Source organism: Protopterus annectens, chromosome 13.part0 (assembly GCF_019279795.1).
Source record: "Protopterus annectens isolate FY-2018-M chromosome 13.part0, PAN1.0, whole genome shotgun sequence".
Taxonomy (NCBI): Eukaryota; Metazoa; Chordata; order Ceratodontiformes; family Protopteridae; genus Protopterus; species Protopterus annectens.
The window spans coordinates 1131486127-1131508519 of NC_056747.1; the positions used below are offsets into that span (position 1 = coordinate 1131486127).

General features: G+C 42.1%; 1 protein-coding gene across 3 annotated transcripts in view; it reads right to left on the bottom strand.

Moving 5' to 3' along the window:
* Positions 1-15944: 15944 nt before the first annotated feature.
* The window catches only part of EFTUD2 (elongation factor Tu GTP binding domain containing 2), a 1111673-nt gene continuing 1105224 nt past the window's right edge, over positions 15945-22393 (bottom strand). For all 3 annotated transcript variants that reach the window (XM_044055111.1, XM_044055110.1, XM_044055112.1), the window contains exons 27-28: positions 17769-17876; positions 15945-16298 (exon numbers count right to left, since the gene is read on the bottom strand). In XM_044055111.1, the coding sequence (XP_043911046.1) occupies positions 16203-16298; positions 17769-17876 (204 nt within the window). In that variant the 3' untranslated portion in view covers positions 15945-16202. The remainder of the gene's footprint in view (positions 16299-17768; positions 17877-22393) is intronic.

Sequence of the window (22393 nt, forward strand, 5' to 3'; positions counted from 1 at the left end):
TATAGTAATTATTTTACATTCAGTAAGACATATGGTAAAGATTAGTTTAGATGTTTTCTGTATTTGAGACTGTCTTGCAATGTCATTTTAAATATTTCCTCCTTTGATTTTGAACTCTGAAGTTACTGTGATGATTTATTGAGCATTTTCTTGTTATTTTATTATCTATTATTAAATATATTTAAATCTATCATTGTGGCTGCTATTTGCGAGACATATTTAAGCTCTTAGAGTACTTGCATATCTATTTGGTGACACTGTGCAGGTCACTCCTAATAGCCTTGCTCTTGGTCAAACTACCCTTTGGATTAATAGTAACATACATTGCACAGTAAGATTGGATATCCTTTGCTAAAGACCTTAAATTAGCTGATAAGTAGTGGCTGGTGGCGGTGAAAACTACCTTACAGTCTAGGCAGAAGGGGGCATATCTAGTAAACCTGTGCCAACCTTTCCCTGGTGTGTGTGTGTGTGTGTGTGTGTGTGTGTGTGTGTGTGTGTGTGTGTGTATATATATATATATATATATATATATATATATATATATATATATATACATATACATACACACACACACACATATACACACACATAAATCAAATCTCAAAGTGTGTGTGCATCAGCTTCTTGGGCAGGGACAAAAATCACTGGTTGGACAGAGAGGGCACTGGAGGTCTTGACTTGGCCACTCTGTTGAGATCTCAACCATACAGCTGTGCCAGTGGGGAGAGTTTTACTGGGGATCTGGAGAAAGAGGGTGAAACCAGACCCAGGCTGACTGTGGTCTTTGTGACATCTTAAGGGAAATTGCACTTTACTGTGTGTGTACTTGTCATCCTCCCAGTACGTCATTTCCCCACTGTTGCCAGTGGCGAAGACTGAGGCTCCTTGATTACTGGACCAGTGCTGAGGTGTCACAGCTTGAATAATACCAGACCCAGGCTGACTGTGGTCTTTGTGACATCTTAAGGGAAATTGCACTTTACTGTGTGTGTACTTGTCATCCTCCCAGTACGTCATTTCCCCACTGTTGCCAGTGGCGAAGACTGAGGCTCCTTGATTACTGGACCAGTGCTGAGGTGTCACAGCTTGAATAAAATGTTCAGGTTTGGCACACATAAAAGTAGTCTCTGTGCTATCTTTTTTTTGCAAAACAGAAAGTACGCAGTAGAAGCTCTGTCCCGTTTGGGTTGGTGGCACCCACTGTGTTATCTTCTTTACTAAATTGATCCATCAGCTGTAAAGCCTGAGCTATTAGAAGTGAAGTACTAAGAGGAATGCAAAGAATCTGAGATGATGAACTCTAAAATATAACTTAGAGCTAATGTACGTTAAACCCAAACCTACTTGCCTGTTAAATTCTGCAAGAGGTGAAATGTCAATGAAGCTCCTTCACAAAGGGGAAAGAGAAAGAGTAGAACTGGTGAGTAGTCACTTTGATAATATGCTATATTTCCCCTCTTCTACCTCACTTTGACAATATGCTATATTTCCCACTTCTAGAAGCATATGAATTAAATGGACAGTTACTAGTCACTAAACTGCTGAGAAGGTGTACCCTTTAAGTATAACCCTTTTATTAGCTGGGTAGTTTATACAAAACTGAGTCAAAGTTGTATGGTACATTTATATGAAGGAAGATCTGGTTACCCTTCTTTTCAAGGTTAGTGAATTAGTTAAGGAAACTGAATTATTTCACTCTTAACACCTTAATTAAATTCTCAATTAAGACATAAGCAAGCACACTACCAGAAAAGAAAATCTTATTAACATTTTTTCATTTTACATATATTATACATCACATATCTTTTACTTCTTTGTAACGGACAAAAATCCAACATTACATAATTTGCTCAGTTCCTGTCTTCCTTTAAATCTCACTTCTCCTCCTGAACATAATTTTGCATGTATTATTCTCAGTTTCCATTTAGTTCTATGTAATTTGCTCTTTCCCCTTTTTAAAGATACCTCGTCCAGTTCTTTTCTCCCTTTTACAATAGTCAATATTTCAAATACAGTTGGTTTAGATTTTGATTTCCATTTTCTAGTAACTGCCTTTTCGGCAGCCAACAGAATTAAATGTAACAAGGCCTTACTATGTCCAAGCAATTTGGATCCTCTGAACCAGCTCAAAAGAATAATTTCCTTAGTTACAGCCATTTGCTCACCCAATATTTCTACTCTGTAGGGAATTTTTAAAATCTGCTAACTCATTGCATTCTCAGAACCTATGCTCCTACTTAACTCTTTCTTCTCTATCACACTTCCAACATGAAGGAAGGATTATTTTAAGTTTGCTTGGTGTACAAAAATACATATGCAAACACTTCCAAGCAAAAATCCTGAACCTTTTGGACTTTGTTGCATTCTTGGTAGCTGTACATGTCCTCCCATTGTTCCCTTGAAAACTGCTTTTCCAGTCTCTCTTCCCAAGCTTTTCTTACCTCCTCTAATTGATTCTTACAATTATTGTAGAATATTTTATATGCCCTACTAATTATCCCTTTTGTAACAGTAGTGTCTATTCTAGACTCAACTAAAACCTCTTCCAGAGTACTTCTTTCACTCAGGATTCCCCTGTCCCCTTCTCTTTGCCTGTACTCTCATACTGATCCCCAGTAGGGATGTCAGATATCTAGAGTGCAGCCCAAACATTTCTTGGCCTCATCTCATTCTATTACCTTTCCCTCTAGTTATTTCATAGGATCATAGATTAGTACTAGGCTAACTGCCCTTTTGGACCACTTTAAGCTTAGCCAATTACCCCACTTAAGAATCAAACCCTGCACCTTGTGTCTGAAGATAAACACCTGAACTATTATACCAGCCTCCCAATTCTCCCATAAATTCTAGCCCCTCTTGCCTATTTTCTATACTCCTTTTTGCAGTCACCCCTATTAGTAAAATCTCTTTTCGCCATTCCCATGTTGGCTTAGTTCTTAGAACACTTCCTGCTACTTTATGAATATAACATTCTGTATGGTTATTGTTACTCTCCTTAAGGATTTACATCCAAAATTCCAATCTTTCCTTACTTCTTGAGCTTCCCCCTGCTTTATCATTATCCCTTTCCACTTTGAATTCTAACCCACTCTTGTGTCACATATATCAGCCTTAACTGTGTAGTTCTAAAATATCCTTTCAAGTCAGATAATCCTAAACCATCTTGTTCCATGGGAAGGATCAACTTATCCCACTTAACTCTTGCCTTCTTCCTCTCCCAGATAAATTTCTTTAGCTCTTTATTAATTACTGTTCACAACTTCTCTGGTTGATAAAAGTATGCTTGACCTGTACATAAAATGGACTAAAAACATCTTCACTGCTTGTATCTTACTACCTGTATCAATAAACAAGAGTTTCCAATGTCTCATTTTTTGTGTTATCTTTTGTTTAGTCTCTTCCCACATATACCTTAGCTGCTTTAACAGAAGCCTTTTTAATCCATGCTACTAAATACATCATCTTAAAGAGTATTGCTAGAAAACAGTTCTTAGTAAAGATAACCAAATATGGTGATGGTTTACAGACTATACACACACACATGCCTGATGCAGTAATAAAGACCTGACCTTTAATGACAGTAAAAATAGCATCATGAGACCTATAAAAAGGACATTAATCATGATTACAAAATGAATTTTCAAATTATACAAAAAAGACATCATTATTAAAAGTCAAAGGACAATAATAAAAAGTCAAAGGACAATAATAATTTAAACTCTGACCATCACAAATCTACTACTCAAGGAAACGTTCTGTAGCTAATCTAATTTTAAAGGGTATGTCTGGTCACCTCAGAGTGATCACTATACCACTTTATACCTTACATACCTCATACAACCCACTACTGAAAGCAAAACTGTATTCTGTAGTCTTCAAACAAGCCACCTTAAAGAACATAAAAAGGTATGATGATTCCCTACCAGGAAAGTTACAGGCCTGGAAAATTAGAACTATTAGGAGAAACTTTATAAGTAATAATACAATGTCATTTTATGGTCACCTGTGCTTGGTCAAAAAGGCAATGTCTGATACAGTAGTATATGAAAGCCTATGCCTGCAGCAGACACACACTGTGGGAGGGGAGGATCTAATTTTAGATCAGGGAACTTAATGCTAAAAACAAATATCAATAACGCAAGAAATGCCATACAAATTATATATCACTTTACAAGATTAAGGAATAAGCTTCCCTTACTATCAGGACGAGTCAGTCATCAACTTCCTTCAAAAATAAAATAGATAAAATATAAGGAAAGTAGGAAAGTAGGAAATAACAGCACAGGTTTACACCAATCATGCAACCTCGAAGGTCAGTAGTGCATAAGCTTGAAAATGGGAGTAGACTGAAAATGGTAGAGAGAAATGCTTTTAAAAGGAACCAATATGAAAAGAAAATGAGATGTGGTCCTTTTATGTATTCATTTCCCATCATAAACCTTTGTGATTACTGGCAAAGGTTTGCACTTTTCAAATTTAAATATAGACCAACTTTGTCTGGATGGAAGACCAAAGTAGGCCCTTGCTATTTCTTCACTATCTCCTGAATGATATTAAAGTATTTTTCTGTTAAAAGTTAAGCAGAAGTACAAATGACTGGAAATTAGTGATGATTACAACCTCTTTTGTTGCAGAAACTATAGGCTTACCTATCACAATCCGTATAATCAAGTCAATGATCTATTTTAGTTCTAGTATTATTCAGGATAGCTCTCACAGCAGTACCATCAAAGGTGCTTGTTAAATTTTTATGTCAAAAGAACTGGGGTTTGGTTTTGCTCTTTAGGTTTTCCAGAGACTGGCATATGATCATGGCCTTTAGAAGCTGACATAGTTAAAATACCTTCCTTCTCAGTCACAGACTTTTTTGTCTTTCCAGAATCTGAAATGGAAAAAACCCAGTTTTTCACTTTCCTGTAACTTTTCTTTCTTTTTTTTCCGTCATGTACATCTCTATTGAATTTAAATGATTAGAAATGTCCTTTTTGGAGACTTTATTTTCTAATGATTTCATGTTTCCCGATAAGGCTCGGAGACATGGCTTTCAAATGTGAAAAGACTAGTATCATATCATACCTTTATTAAACCTGAGGCAAATCCACAAGGTTCAGGCCATAAGCAAAGCAAGCACAAGGTGTGGTAAATAGAAGTTATGTTCTTACCATAACGTTCCATGTTAGTTGTCTTCTTCTCGCCTTCTTCTTGCTGGATGGGTTCGGAGCCGACCTTGGCTCTGACTCGGCCACTCTAAAAGCTCGAGAGTTGGTTCCACCGGCTCGAGGCTCCCCTTATATCCCACAATGCTAGGCGAGAGTTACCTCAGATCTCGTTTGTAAGCTAACCCCAGCTTATAATAGTAACAGAATAACTGTAAAACAGAGTCCACCTCTAACAACAGGAAGAAAGAATGGTGACCTACATTCTGAACTAGGAAATATGCACAATAGCATATGTCTAAGAAAGAGGTGGTAGAAAGAGAGGTCACAATCACAACTCCTCTAGGTCTGTCCAGGCCAGGGGGAAGGAGGGTGGAAAGAAGAAGGCGAGAAGAAGACAACTAACATGGAACGTTATGGTAAGAACATAACTTCTATATGTTAAGTTGTCTATCTCGCCTTCATTCTTGCTGGATGGGACCGCGTCCCTAGCACCTTGTCCCGGGTGGCCTAACGGAACAGACTCCTGAGAACAGTGGAACCAAAGTTAGCTCTATGCCTAGAAGCTAAATCCAACTTATAATGAGAAATGAAAGTGTGAGGAGTAGCCCAAGTAGCCGCTGCACAAATGGTGTCAATAGGCAGTCTGTCTTGGAAGGCTAAGGAAGTAGCCAAAGCTCTGGTGGAATGAGCCTTAGGTTTATCAGGCAGCTTTTGATGTCTAATTTCATATACAAGGGAAATCAAAGATGTTAGCCATCTGGATAATGATACCTTTGAAACTGAAAGTCCCTTTCTGCTTTCGCATAGGAGACAAACAGCTGATCAGATTTTCTGAACTGTTTTGTTCTATCCAAGTAGTACCTCAATTGACGGTGAACATCCAGGCAGTGTAATTTTTGTTCAGACCTATTGGAGTATTCTGGAGACAGGTAGATCAATGCTTTGATTTAGATTTGACGTCGAGACCACTTTAGGCAAAAAGGACGGGTTAGTTCGTAAGGATACTCTGTCCTTATGAAACAAGAGATAAGGAGGACGACAGCTGAGTGCTTGAAGCTCTGAAACTCTTCTAGCTGATGTAATAGCTACCAGAAAAGAGTTTTCCATGATAATAATTTTAAAGAACAGGAGACTGCAGGTTCGAAAGGGGGAAGAATCAAAGAAGCAAGAACTAAATTTAGGTCCCAAGGAGAAGGAGGATTTCTTATAGGAGGTCTGAGAAGAAAAACTCCTTTCAAAAAGGCTTTGCAAAGCTTGTGGGACATTAAGGCAGATTCAGAAATACCCACATGAAAGTTAGAAATAGCTGCCAATTGAACTTTAAGTGTAGAGGAGATGAACCTGCATGGAAGAGTTCAGCTAGAAAATCAAGGACTAATTGGATGGAAGCAGTGAAGGATCTATGTCCTTTCCTTGAGCCCAATATGTGAAGCGTTTCCATTTACTCAAATAAATCTTCGAGTGGAAGATTTATGGGAAGCTATCAAAATATCTCTAACAGAGTGAGATAATTGAGGAAGCCTGGCTAAGGTTGGAACTGGAGGAACCAAGCAGTGAGGTTCAGAGAGGGAGGGAGCGATGAAACTGACCCGACTGATGGATCAAAAGATCTGGAACTAGGTCCAGATTCCACGGTCGCTCAAGAGAAAACGATGTAGAAAGGGGAACCACACTTGTCGAGGCCAGTAAGGAGCAATGAGGATCAATGAGGCCTTCTGAGCGATAGCTTTCTGTATCACTTGAGAGATCAGTGGGAAAGGAGGAAATGCATACAGAAGTTCCCGGGCCAAACTTGGACTAGAGCGTCTCTGCTGGGTTGGCCTGGTAAAGGGAATAGAGTGAAATATTCTCTGCACTTGCTGTTTTGGGGAGTAGCAAAAGATCGCAGCAAGGCTGACCCCACTTGAGAAAAATTTCTCTCACTACAGAGTCTTTCAGAGACCACTCGTGAGGCATGAGTATGGCTCTGCTCAACTTGTCCGCAATTTGATTGGACTTTCCGGGAATGTGCGTTGCTATCAGAAACCGCTGAGAAGAAATCGCCCATTGCCACAGTCTGAGTGCTTCTCGACACAGGGGTATGACCTGGTTCCGCCTTGTTTGTTGATGTACCACACTACAGACATATTGTCTGTTTGGATTGCAATCGTTCCCAAGGGAAGAGAGTCTTGAAGGGCTTGCAACGCTAAAAGCACTGCTCTCATCTCCAGAACATTTATGTGCAAGTGGCATTCGTTTGGTTGCCATGTGCCCTGGACCGTCCTGCCCTGATAATGCCCCCCCACCCGATCAGGGAGGCATCCGTTGTCAGAGTAGCAACCGGAGGAGGTGGAACAAAGGGTCTGCCCAACAAGAGCTGAGGGGAAGACATCCACCACATGAGATGATTTTTGCACGCTTGCGTGATCATAATGGTGTGAGACATTGGAAGTTGCTGGTATGACCATTGAGTAAAGAGCATCCATTGAAGGATCCGCATGTGGAATCTGGCTAATGGAAGCAGAGGTATGGCCGCTGCCATAATTCCCAACACTTTCAGAACTAACATGGCTTTGATTCTGTTGTTGTTGAAAAGGAGTGATACCAGTTTGTGAATGTCTGTTATTCTCTGATGTGTTAGTCTTGCAGACATGTTTACTGTATCTAGATTTGCGCCTATGTAGGTAATAGTACGACAAGGCGACAAAACAGACTTTTCGCAATTTATTGAAATACCCAGCTTTTGACAAACGCGAAAAGTGTAATCTCTGGCCATCAGAAGGAGATGCTTGGTGGGAGCTGTGAGGAGCCAGTCGTCCAAATATGGAAACACCTGGAATCCTTGCCGTCTCAGGTGAGAAGCTACCACTGCCATGCATTTGGTAAACACCCGGGGGGCAGTAGTGAGACCAAAGGGCAGGGCCCTGAACTGAAAATGACTGGTTCCCAGCCTGAAGCGGAGGAATCTTCTGGAGCGTCTGTTCATTTTATGTGATAGTACATCCGAAGGTCTATAGAGCACATCCAGTTTCCTTTGCCCAAAAGGGGAAGGATGGATTGCAGCGTGACCATCCGAAATCTTGTTTTCTTGACTGATCTGTTCAAGACACTGAGATCCAAAATTGGTCTCCAGTCCCCTGTTTTCTTTGGAACTAAAAAGAACCTTGAGTAGATTCCGGATCCTTGCTGGTCTGCTGGAACTGGCTGAATTGCTCTTTTTGCAAGCAGTTTTGAAACCTCCAAAACCGCTAGATCCCTTTGAGTGGGTGGAACATCTGGAAGGGATTTTTTTGATTGATTTGGAATGCGAAGAAAGGGGATAGAATAGCCTTCGGAAATGATGGACTGTACCCATTTGTCTTGAGTCAGGGATAGCCAGGCTTCTGGGTACAGTGACAATCTTCCCCCGACTGCCTCCGAAGATGGGCAGTCGGGCAACACTTCAGGGATGCTGAAAGGGCTTGTCAGGGAAGGCTTCCCGATTGCCCTGGTTCTGCGGACCCCCCCTGCCCCTAGGCGTCTACCATTGTTATTCCCGCCTCTGCCTCTGGCGGGGAAACGACTCTGTGCGTCAGGCGAAGTCCCTTGAGATTGTTGGAGTAGAAAAATGGACTCCGACGGCAGAAAGGGTCTTGCCATCAGTTTCGCACCTAGTCAAGGTTTCTTTCACTTGAGGACCAAAGAGGGATGATCCATCAAACGGGGAGTTAGTGAAAGACGTCTTGAAGGGGTCCGCAAAATTGCATAGCCGCATCCAGGCATGCCTACGTAAGGCCACACCTGTCCCTGCGGCTCTGCTCGCTCCATCAGCCGCGTAAGAAAGAAGGCGCATGGAGGAGTTGGTTATGGAGTTAAGGGTAGCCAGCTGCGTGTTCATCTTATCTTGGAAACCCGCAGCTGTAGGGTCCTTAACATTTCACTCGCTTCCTTGATCAAGTCCCTTTGAAGACGAGTAAAATGGCACAGGTAGTTCAGCGAACGCATGGTAAATGTCGCTGACGAGAACATCCGCTTCCCGTACCTGTCCATGGACCTAGATTCCTTGTTAGGTGGATGGACAGGTACTGAAGGATCAGCTAGCTCCTTCTTAGTGGCAGCAGCTACCACCATAGCATCCACAGAAACTCCTTTTGTTAAGAACTGTTTGTCTGCTGGTGCTGTTATGAACTTGGAGGGTCTCCTGGGGGTGGGGTCCACTGAATCAGGAGCCGTCCATGCCTTCTTAGCAACCACCTGCATGAGGGGGTCAAAAGGGGGGGGGACACCCAGGAGGTGGAAGGACGAGAGCCAAACGCCTCAAGATACACAGATTCGTCCTCCGAAGGGTTGAGGGCTGGCCAATTTCCCCTCTGTTTCAGGATCTCCAGAATGTCTGCAAATGAGACATCTTCAGAAGGGGAACGGGGGGAACCCTCAGAATCATCCAAATCTGTGTCTGACGTGATAGACTCAGGTGAGTCAATGTGTTTCCTCTTAGACTTCCTCTTCCGAGGGGGCTCTTCTGCCAAATCAGGAGAGGCCTCGGAAGAGGATGAAATCCCCAGGGGTTCCTGAGGAGCTGGCTCTCTGCGGTCCGGGATGAGGGAGTGAGTCGACTTAACCTGAGGCACCGTGAGGGAGGCGGACGGAGCCGACTGTGGAGTAGAGCCAGGCTCTAACACACTCCGCATGACCTCGAATGCACCCCTGTCAGGCAGAGCCAGAGGTCCCGCTCCGAGAAGCTAAGAACCCCCTCGGCACCGACAGTGATGGCTCGAGGCGATGTCGGAGCCGAACTCACCAGCGCCAAGCACCGAGAGGGAGAGGGGTCGGACAAGGGTCCGATGCCACTCACCCCCTCGGAGCCGACGAGGGAAGTCCGGCGCCGAGATTCTTCCAAGGAAGAAAACGGAGCCGACGACGGAGCCGAAGACAATTGTATCGGCTCCGACGCTATCACAGTCTCGGTTCCGGCGCGACCCGGCTCCGAGCTCAAGAGAGTCGAAGGAGGAATATGTTGATGGACCGGGGCAGGCATCGACTGATGAGTCGGGCTCTGAAGCATCTGGGCCAGTGCCTCGGACTTAAGAAGTCGACTCACTACCCTCTGAAGGTCATGATCCGACAGCCTCGATGACCTAGAGGAGTGAGATCTTTGGCTCCGTTCAGACAGCAGGGGAGATCCTGGAGCCGAATGAACGGAGCCAAGAGACGGTGACCTGGACCTCTTCCTAGTTGTCGGCTCCGAAGGTCTGGTCGGAGCCGACACGGGAACTTCTACTACCTCGGCTCCGGCCGGAGCCAAGGGAGCCACAGAAACTGTGGACTGAGACTTATCGGCTCCAGCCGGAGCCGATGAAGGCAAAGGTTGAGAAACCTTAGGTCTCGGCTCAGTTGTCGGAGCCGAAGACCTAGATGCCTTAGAGGGCTTCCCTGTTGAAACAGATAGGGAATCCTCTGGCTTGAGTAAGCCTCTCAATATCAATTTATTTTTTCTTTCCTGCAGGACCCTGGGGCTGAAGCCATGGCACACAGCACAGGAGTCCTGCAGGTGCAAAGGCCCCAGACAGTAGACACAAGAAGTGTGAGCGTCTGTCAGAGACATTTTCTGACAGCACGCATCACACTTCTTGAATCCGGAGACCTTTGCTTCTTTAGACATTTTTAAACAGGTGTAAATAAACACACACACAAACACACTAATTACACCCTGTCAAGTTAAATTATAATAAAAACCACTAACTAGGATTTTAAAATAAAATAATACACACACACTCCACTAGGGAAGAGAAAAAGGCCTGTAGGCCCAAGGGAAGAACCTAAAGTTCTTGAGGGAAAAAAACGGAAATTTTTTTAGAAGGGGATAAAAATTTCTCTAAACTAAGGGAAATAGGTAAAAATATTAAAATTAAAGGGGTTTTGAAAGACTAAATTACACAAGAAAAAGTCACTTACCAGGAACCGGTAGAAAACCAACCTCGAAGCTGTAGCGGTAAACGAGATCTGAGGTAACTCTCGCCTAGCATTGTGGGATATAAGGGGAGCCTCGAGCCAGTGGAACCAACTCTCGAGCTTTTAGAGTGGCCGAGTCGGAGCCGAGGTCGGCTCCGAACCCATCCAGCAAGAATGAAGGCGAGATAGACAACTTAACATTCCATGTTTCAGCTAAATATCACAAGCATACCTGCTTACTAATCTAGGGGAGAAGTTATTTTTCTGCAGCATAAAGACAAAGCAGTTTCCCAGCTGACGAGGAGAGATGGGGAGAGTGACAGACAAACAGCATATAAACTGGATATAAAAAGTGTACACACCCCTAATATGCTCGGTTTTTGTGATATAAAAAAATGAGACCACAATAAATCATTTCAAAACATTTCCCATCTTTAATGTGACCTATAACTTGTACAATTCAATTGAAAAACAAATCTGTTAGGGGAAAAAATATAAAAAATAAAAAACACACAATAAGCTGGTTGCACAAGTGTGCACACCCTTAAACTAATACTTTGTTGAAGCACCTTTTGATTTAATTACAGCATTCAGTCTTCTCGGGTAGGAGTCTATCAGCATGGCACATCTTGATTTGGCAATATTTGCCCAACTCTTCCTTGCAAAAGTGCTCTAAATCTGTCGGATTGCGAGGGCATCTCTTGTTCACGGCCCTCTTCCAGTCACCCAACAAACTTTCTATTGGATTTAGGTCTGGGCTCTGGCTGGGCCATTCCAAAACTTTAATTTTCTTCTGGTGAATATATTATTTTGTTGATATGGATGCATGCTTGGGGTCATTGTTGTGTTGAAAGGTGAAATTCTTCATCATCAGCATTCTAGCAGATGCCTGAAGGTTTTGGACCAAAACTGACTGGTATTTGTAACTGTTCATAATCCCCTCCACCTTGACTAAAGCCCCAGTTCCAGCTGAAGAAAAGCAAACCCCAAAGCAGGATACTGCCACCACCATGTTTCACTGTGGGGATGGAGTTCTTTTGGTGATGCGAAGTGTTGTTTTTGCACCAAACATACCTTTTGGAATTGTGGCCAAAAAGTTCAACCTTGGTCTCATCAGGCCATAACACATTTTCCCACATGTTTTTGGGAGACTTGATGTATTGTTTTGCAAATTTTAGCTGGGCCTGGATGTTTTTCTGTGTAAGAAAAGGCTTCCGTCTTGCAACCCTACCCCATAGTCCAGACATATGGAGAATACGGGTGATTGTTGTCACATGTAGTACACAACCAGTACTGGCCAGAAATTCCTGCGGCTCCTTTAGTGTTGCTGTAGATCTCTTGGCAGCCTCCCTGGCCAGTTTTCGTCTTGTCTTTTCATCAATTTTGGAGGGACATTCAGTTCCTTTGCAACATCACTGTTGTCCCATACTTTCTCTGCTTTTTGATGACTGTCTACACTGTGTTCCATGGTATATCCAATGCTATGGAAATTTTTTTGTACCTTATCCTGACTGATACCTTTCAACAATGAGATCCCTTTGATGCTTTGTAAGCTCTCTGTGAATCATGGCTTTTGCTGTAGCAGGCAACTGAGTAAATGTCAAGAAAATCCTACTAGGACAGCTAACTTTATTTGGGGTTAATCAATGTCTCTTTAATTGATGGAAGGTGTGTACCCAAGAAGAATGAATGTTGTAATTAAATCAAAAGGTGCTTCAACAAAGCATTAGTTTAATGGTGTTCACACTTATGCAACCAGCTTACTGTTCATTTTATATTTTTTTCCCTAACAGATTTGTTTGTTTTTCAATTGAAATGTACAGGTTATAGGTCACATTAAAGGTGGGAAAAGTTTTAAAATGATTTATTGTGGTCTCATTTTTTTATATCACAAAAACTTGGCATTTTAACCAGGGATGTGTACACTTTTTATCTCCACTGTATGTATAGGGGAGTCTTGTCCCACCCAAGTCAGCATCTTTGACAGCACTGGTTTATGCAAGGACCAAAGCCAATTCTAGAAATGCCGGATCAGATCACATGAAAACAGAAGGTGGGTAATCACTAATGTTATGATTTAATGTTATAAAGAATCTCCACGAAAATCTCACTTTGATTAATAATGCTGATGAAGATTTGGCATCTTTGAGCACCAGCAACTTAGTATGGAGGATTACTGTCAGACCAGCAGGTGATTCATTAACAGCCTAACCCCGGCCTTAACTGGGCCTGATGGAAAATGAAGCTTGTAATCTGACACACTAGCAGCAGAATCACCAACACTCAGGACAAAGTCTATTTGGAATTAAAGATGCCAGTGAGAAGGAGTAAAAAAGGCATCCTAGAAAACGTCTTGCAAAAAGGTGCTCAATGATGACATATAGTCAGTCCGATTCATTATGACAGTGCCCCCCCATAGGCCTGTTTAATAACTATATGATCATTTTCTTCCAACTGTTTAAGAGCTTTACTTTCAGCATAGGTTAAGTTATAAAACTTACCTTTAGTATTGCTGGCATACAAATCTCTCAATTCGTTTTCACATACATTATGAAATGCCGTTATCACAGGGCTACTTATAGGAATAAATACACTTGATTTTCTACATAATGCTACATCAGAAGAACCTTCACATTTAAACAGTAACTTAAGATTTACGTTCCTTACAAATTTTTTTAGGTCAGTCAGTGCCTTAACTATATTGTCCTTTTTGCAAGGCATTGAGACTTTTAAGAAAATTACGTTTATGGATGTTAAAAAAGTATTTCAGAAGTGAATATGCTAATCTATGAGTTGCAGTTGAATAATGATGTAACTATACAGTTATTTAATTATTTTACGGTCCCCTGTCCTAGAATATCACAGATTTATGGTATCCCTAAAGTTCACAAGCCACTTGTAAACACCCCACTGAGACCTATAGTCACAGGGAGGGGGTAAATAACAGAACCAATTTCTATTTTTCCTGAAAAAAAGCCTAAGCAAGTACTTGCTGCGCTGCCCTAGTTTTGCGAAAGATACTACTGATTTTTTTATTAAATTAGGGAAATGGCATAACAAACAGAAAATGACAAACTATACGTTTGTCACATTAGATATAGCATCATTGTTTACAGTGATACCAAATGAGTATGGTACTGAGGCCATTTGTGATTTTCTTAATGTTGAGATAGGTCTGCCTGCTAAAGAAATTGAAAATGTGTGTGTTATTAGATATGGTTTTGACAAAAAATGCCTTTCTTTTCAACAATAAACCTTTCCTGCAACTGGCTGGTGTAGCCATGGGTATTCCCATGGCTAACACTTATGCCAATCTGGTTTTACATCAATGGGAAAAGCAGTTTGTTTATAGTAAGAATAATATACTGAATGACAAAGTTTGTTTCTATCAAAGATTTGTTGATGACCGTTTCCTTATTTGGAATGGAACTCAAGAAGAATTAGATGAATATGTTTTGTATTTCAGTGCTACCATTAGTTTTTTGAAGTTTAAGATGTTAAGTTCTAATGTTAAAATCATGTTTTTGGATGTAGAAATAGAAAGAAAGCATGGTAAAATTGAGACTAGTGTACATACGAAATACGTGCATGTTAATCACTGCGTTCACAAAGTATGCATGCACCCCACATTTTCAGCGCAACTAACTAGGGTTAGTAGGCTTAATACAGATGACAGAAAATTTGAAGAACAAATTAATGAGATGGTCAGTGAGTTCTGTGACAGTGGATATGATATAAAAGCCATAAAGGAAATATGTGAAGAAGTATAAATTGATACCTCTAGTACTAGTAAGCAAACATTCCTAATGGATAAGAATGTACCCACAAAGAGTATGTTTTTTATTGTTCAGCAAATTGTAGTAGTGTAAATGTGGTATATTTGGGAATATGTGTGAAATGCTCATCGTTCTGTGGGTAAAACCATCAGAAAATTGAAAGAACAAATTGTTGAGCATAAATCTGATATTCGTAGAAATATCCAGATCAATGCGTTAAGTAAACAAATTATGGACAATGGTCCTGAGCACTATTTTAGATTTAGGGCCATGGATGTAGCAATGAAAGAGGCCAGAGGTGGTGACATAAATAATATATTGGAAAACAAAGAATATGAATGGATAGTGAGGCTGCACGCGGATTTAAAACCTGGTCTGAACAATTCAGTTAGTATTAAACCTGTATTAATTAGAAGACAAATGCAAAACCTTTTAATTTTATTATCGTTGTAATTGTACTCTTTTTGCTTTTCCTGGTTAGGGGTCGCCACAGCGGAACTCCGGTCCGCTAATGACTGGCAGTCGATTTTTATGATGCTGAGGTGCCAGCCTAACACCCAACCTTCAACGAAGGCACGCCCATTCACGCATGTCTTTCGAACACCACTCGACTGCGGGGAGGACATGCAGACTCCGCACAGAAGGCGCTCTAGCAGAGAATCGAACAGGAGAACCTCTTGCTGTGAGGCGACAACGCTACTGCTGCACCATCTTTTTTTTATAAAACTGGGGGGTTTGGGGATAAGCTGACTGTGATCATGTGATTTTATCTACTCTTATTTAAAGTGAGTATTCTCATTGTGAATTATTAGCACTGAAGAAGGATGGTTTACCTGAAAGCTTTGCTTGTTGTAATAAAAACCTTTTTGGTGTTGTATTTGTTGTTTTTGCATTAGTCTTCTGTGTCTCCAGTCACCACAGTATCAACCTTCTTCTCTACATACTGTAGACATAGTACATAAACCAAACCTCTCATGGAGAGCTAGCTGGTAGTCAAGTGTACAAACAAAATGTTTTTAATAATTACAAATGTATATTTATACATATGTAATTAAATTTACAATAAGATTCACTGAGACACAAATTTCACAAAGTATAAATATAAAAAATATTTAATAAAATAAAAGTAAATTAATTTCACTGTTCCACCAAATGTTCTTCCTGGAATTCTGTTCCAATGTAAACACGTAAAGGACTTGCACACTAAGTGCTACCTTAGATTTGCCGGCAGTTTCAAAATAAGGTAGAGGCAAGATACCTTCTTTCTGTCCTATTTTATTCATACATGGGAAGACAAGGCTGCTAGTTCTACTCACAGCCTTCTTAAGAAGTTCAGAAGTTATTGGAAAATACTTTATATGGGATAATTCAAGACTACATCCTGTTTCGCCAACTCGAGCAACATAGGATCGTCGAAAAACTTGCTGATACTGACATCTTCACTCAGACCCTGCACAAGAAAAAAGAAAACAGGAATTATGCTGTACTTCATTAAATTGCTTTTTATTTTATATATCTATCTATAACTATATATATATATATATATATATATATATATATATATATATATATATATATATATCTATACACACACACACTTTTTTTTTTTTTTTTTACAAATCAGACATGCGCTATGCTGTATATACACACACACACACACACACACACACACACACACACACACACACACACACACACACATATTGAGGAAGGGGTTACATTCTCAAAGTCGACTGAACAGGTTGCCAAAGCAATCATCTGAGGTCCTATTTTTACTGCATCACTGTTGAAATGAGTGAAGGGTTGATGGATAAAAAATCTGTGTGCAGGCATGTGCATCTGTGAGTTACTGTAGTGCATGTGTGTCAGTGCAAGGTTGGTGGACAGTGGAGTTTTGGGAGTTCCACCTTTTCTCCACTGTTATTTAATCTCAGAATTGTCAGAGTCTGGGGTAGTGCAGGAGGCCTTACCTTCCTGCAAAAAAAAATATTTTCTTAGTTCTTATCAGAAGCTGATAGAAGTCAGTGATATTTGTTGGCTCTATTTATGGGTGCATTTCACTCCGCTGAATAGTCAGCTCATCATGGGAGTGAAGTGCTTGGGAAATTCATCAAAAGCATTCTTTTTTAAGTGTCGCGGGTGTTGTAATATCTAGTCCTTGTGGTTATGGTAGGTGAGGTACTAGGTCTTAATGTCAAAACTTTTGGGATATACTAAAGGTTTTGTCATTATAGGACTGGTGTGTGTGTGTGTGTGTGTGTGTGTGTGTGTGTGTGTGTGTGTGCGCGTGTGTGTGCAAGCGCGCGCATGTGCGTTTGTTTGCAGGTAAGGTTAGAGTAAGGGTACAGAAGGGGACAGGTATAGTGTGTGTGGGGTGTGTGTCTGGAGTGTCTTGTTATAGGTGGTAGAGTTATGTAAAGAGTTTTTGGTACAGTACGGTGTAAGGTTGGAGCAAAGGAAGGTGAGGGTTAGCGTATATTAGTAAGGTGGCGCAGGGGGACATTCACATTTTCATTCTTGATGACCTGATCTGCTTATAATCCATGTTCAGAAGACTTAGGAGGCTCAGTGCGAGTACCTGCAAAATGCTTATCAATGTACCTACTGTGCACAGTTCTGAATGTACAGATGGTTTCTGTTGGAGGAGACTACCCTGCATCTCAGTAGAAAAACAGCAAAGGACTTACAGGGATTTACCTAGTCAATAAAATGACAGCACACATATAAGGTAACAGATATTCATATGACACAATCCTGCCCGGAAAACAAAACTGAATTAATAGTACATAATTTGTTTGCATAACTAGAATTTTCAGACTTTGAATAATAAAACCAAAGCCTAAAGACTCAAGCTGGAACACCCCATCAAGTAAGCAGTTATCATTTAACTGGTTAAGCATTGTACAGATGGGTTACTTACCTTCCTGCGTCTTGTTTTTATCATGAACTCTCTGGCTAAGTGTGGAGCTGGCTGAGGCTCGAGGGGTCTGATAACAATGCTCTTATCCAGAGGGTCTCCAGGAACAATCTATATTAAAAACAAAAACAAGCAGCTATATAAAGGAAATTCTGAAAACCCTGCTAAATCGCCTTTGGTTGATGACAGCAGCAATGCTGAATAAAAGCAATCAGTCCGGGGGAAATCCTCACTACTAAATGACAAAAAGAGACATATACATAAACGAGCACCTTAAATGAAGGTTAATCATACAAGATCAACAAATTTGTCGTTGTTAAAGGCTGAACTTGCACCAGAAGTTGACAGCAGTAACACTGGACACATATGTGTAAGAGCTAGAAACCGAGGAAGTATGAGGCAGTAAAGAAACAGGAACAACAGTAATTATGCACTACATTTCAAATATTCTGCCAGAGAAGACCAGAATGGGCTGCCACAAGGATGAGAAACACAGTACTTGCCAATATCTGTAAATAAATAAATGTTACATACATGGAGTGCTGTTCAACAGTAGGAAATGCAGTGGCAAAAGAAACATATGCTTGCAAATGTGATTGCTTTCAAAAATTATGATGAAAAATACCCCTGTGTCTGAGCGCCACTACTATTCCTTTTTGAAGTGAATATTACACTTGTCTGTGCATATACAGGGCTATCAATACAGAACTGAACAGGACACTTCATTTTTAGCATTACTACAGCAGTAAGTAATAAATGCACATTCACAGTGCAGTTCACATAATCCACGAGACTGCTCAACTTATCTGATGCAACACTATGTTCACTACACACTGGTACATACTGCTCTCTGAAGTAAAGGTTTTAGTGATCAGTGCTCAACATACAATGAGTAGTACAGCTGCAAATGTGAAGCACAATTGAATTTCACATAATTTACACTGGGCAAAATATTTAACTTAAGCACTGTCACATGGGTGCTGTATATTTTATTATACTGAAGGGTGTCACTCTTATTAAATACGTAAGCAAACAAAGCGGAACATTCTAACAGAACAGCCTACTCAATTCAATATCAGCCAAATCTTAAATAATGTACAATCATCATACAGAATAAAAAATAAATAACTGAACATTCTAATTCTTTATAAAAGCTAACTCACTTTACTCCTGGAAAAAATATAAAAGCAATGTTTCTAGACATACGTTAGCAAAAAAAGAAGTTATGTACTCACCATAATGTTCCATCTGAGTAGTTAGACTTCATTTGTCATCAACCTGTGGGATGTCGGATACAGATCGGATCTGAGATGGCAGTTTCACCAGCATCTGATCTGAGCTCCAAGCTCCTCTCCTTACCCATAATACCCGGCCATCTCCTTCCTTCCCTCAGATCGAGTTTGCTAAACCCCTAACATGAACCTGACCCTAAAAACCTTCACAAACATGGAACAACAGGAGAGCCACAAGGCACCCTCTCCTGTCTGCCAAGACAGAAAGTGCCAAGAGAAGGTCAGGGGGAAGGAAAGAGGGACGGTTGATGACAAATGAAGTCTAACTACTCAGATGGAACGTTATAGTGAGTGCATAACTTCTTTATCGGAAGTAGTTAACTTCATTTGATCATCAACCTGTGGGACAGAATCCCCAGCTAACAGAAAAACCCTGGGTGGCCCTCATGCAAGGATATTTCGGAGCACCGTGGAGCCAAAGGATGCTCTCCCTCTGGAAATCATGTCCAATTTATAATGAGAAATAAAGGTATGAGATGAGGACCAAGTAGCCGCCGAACAAATATCGTCCAAAGACACTCTGGACCAAAAGACAGCTGATGTAGCCATGGACCTGGTAGAATGGGCATTTGTCCTACCCAGAAGAGACATGTTTTTATCTTTGTAGACTTGAAGGATACATAGGGAAATCCATCTGGCAATAGTCACCTTCGAAACCGGTTTGCCCAGAAAGGGCGTAGCAAAGGATGCAAACAACTGACAATTTCGGGACATAGTCTCTGGCCTGACAAAGTAGATGCTTGGTGGGAGCGGCGAGGATCCAATCGCCCAGGTACGGTTAGACATGTATTCCCTGAAGCCTCAGGTGAGTCGCTACTACTGCCATGACCTTGGTGAACACCCTGGGGGCTGTGGTGAGACCGAAGGTAAGGCTCGGAATTGATGGCGATGGGCCCCTAGCCAAAAACGGAGGAACCTCCTGGAGCATCTATGCATTTTGATGTGATAGTACGCATCCAGGAGATCTATGGAGCTCATCCAGTCATTCTCCTGCGGGTAAGGCAGGATGGATTGTAGAGTGACCATCTGGAACTTCTCTTTGGCAGCTGACAGGTTTAGTGTGGAAAGGTCCAGAATGGAACTTAGGTCCCCTGCCTTTTTTTGGCACCAAAAAGAACCTGGAACAGATGCCTGATCCAGACTGATCTCGGGAGATGGGCTGGATGACTTGTTTCCTTAGCAGCTTTCTGATTTCAATTGCTGCTGCCTCCCTTTGTGTGGGTGGAACGTCCGGGAGGTGTTTTTCTGGAACCGGAGGAGTTAGAAAGGGGATTGTTGTATAACCTCTGGTTATTATTTGCAGCACCCAATGGTCTGATGACACGGACTCTCATGCCATCAGGTGAATCGAAAGGCAACCCCCGACTGCCTCCAGAGCTGAGCAGTCCGGCAACCCCTCAGGGCTGTTGCGCGGGTCTGTCCGAGAATGATTCTCGAGATCCAAAATTTCTTGAACCCCCCTGCCTCTGGGCAGACGTCTGTCCTGACCCTCTCTGCCTCTAGGGGAAGGTGAGTCCCGAGAATACTGAGACTTACGGAACCACATCTTCTTTTGCCCCTCTCTGATTCCTGGAAAAGGATGTTTGAGGGTTAGAGAAGTGGATTCTGATGGCATACAGTGTCTTCCCATCCTTCTCACTCTGGACTAACATTTCACGAACTGTCTTACCAAACAAGTAAGAACCATCATAAGGGGCATTCGTGAAAGATGCCTTAAAGTGTTCCGTGAATTGGCAAAGCCTAAACCAGGTGTGTTGCCTCATGGCAACACCGGACCTGGCAGTCCTTGATGCTCCTTCAGTAGTATGTGAAAGGAGACGCATGGACGTATTCGTAACTGCTTTGAGAGTGGTCATTGTCGCGGAAAATGTGCATTTATCCTCCGGAGACATGGACTCTGGGGGAGACTCGGTGAACTCCTTGACGAGGTCTCACTGTAGTCTAGTAACAAGAGCTAAATAATTCAGTGCCCTTATAGAAAAGGTGGCTGAAGTATATGTCCATTTTCCCAGATGATCCTTCGTCCTGGACTCTCGGTCAGGGGGATGGGCCGTAGAACTTTCCTGGGCCAGTTCTTTCTTGGTGGTAGCCGCTACCACCATGTCATCCACAGGGGACCCCCTGTTCCAGCTCGGTCTGTTCACTGGAGGGCTCAAGATCTTATCGGGGCACCTGGGGATTGGCTCCACGGTGTCCCGCTCCTTCCATGTCCTGGTGGTAATGAGGTCCACCAGGGGATCTGAGGGGGGGACAGCCAGGAGGTAGACAGGTCCATGTCGAAGGCCTCCAGGAACACCGACTCATCCGAGGAAGGTTTGGGGGGGCAGACCAACCCCCACAGGCGCAGGATTTCCATGTCTCCAATGGAGACATTGTCGGGGGTGATCTGGGAGAACCTTCCCCTTCCTCCAAGTCGGTATCCTCAGTGAGGGACTCTGGAGAGGAGTCCATGTGCCTCCGTTTGCATGTTCCCTTATGAAGGATCTCTTCAGTGGGACTCTCTGGAGAGGGCTCGCAAACTACTTGAGGTTCCTCGAGGGAAACGGTCTGGGGCACCTTGCATAGGCAAAATGCAGAAGACACACCCAGAGGTGAGGGAGTCTGGGTGAATCCGATGAGATGGTCAGGGGCCTCAATCCCCTGGAGAGAATCCTCTCCACCACGCTGAACGCCGAGGGAGAAAGTACAGTTTTGTACCTACCATAAATGTAGATGTCCGAGAGGTATGCATCTGCAGTCCTAACAAATGGGTTGTCCTGCCTCAGGCAGCCCTTCGGTCGACCGGATTCCAAAGTCTGGGTCTGACCTCGGCTGATGTCGTACTTCACCCGACGTCATAGCTGCTGTTAACCGGGTATAAAGGCATCAGCTGACGCCATTTTCCTCAGTGTTTCTTGCCCCAGATGTCAGGTGCCCTCTAGGAAGGCTAAATTTGGATAAATGCAAATGTTTCCAAACAATAGAGAACAAATAGAAATAAACATGTATATACATATATACAAACAAATACACCATAATAGATTCCCCCAGCTAGCTACAAGAAGGGCAAATACCCTAGGAGTACCACAGAGGGGAAGGAGGGTGGGTAATCCTGACTGCAGATGCATACCTCTCGGACATCTACATTTATGGTAGGTACAAAACTGTACTATGTCCTTCAAGGATGCATCTGCAGTCCTAACAAATGGGTAGAATACCATAGCCAAACTGGGGAGGAGGTACTAAGAAGATTATGGTGTAGTTAAGATCCCTTGCAAAACAGCAGTGGCAAAACCTGCTCGGGATCTGGAGTATAAAGGTAGATTGTAATGCTTGGCAAATGTATGCACGGAGCTC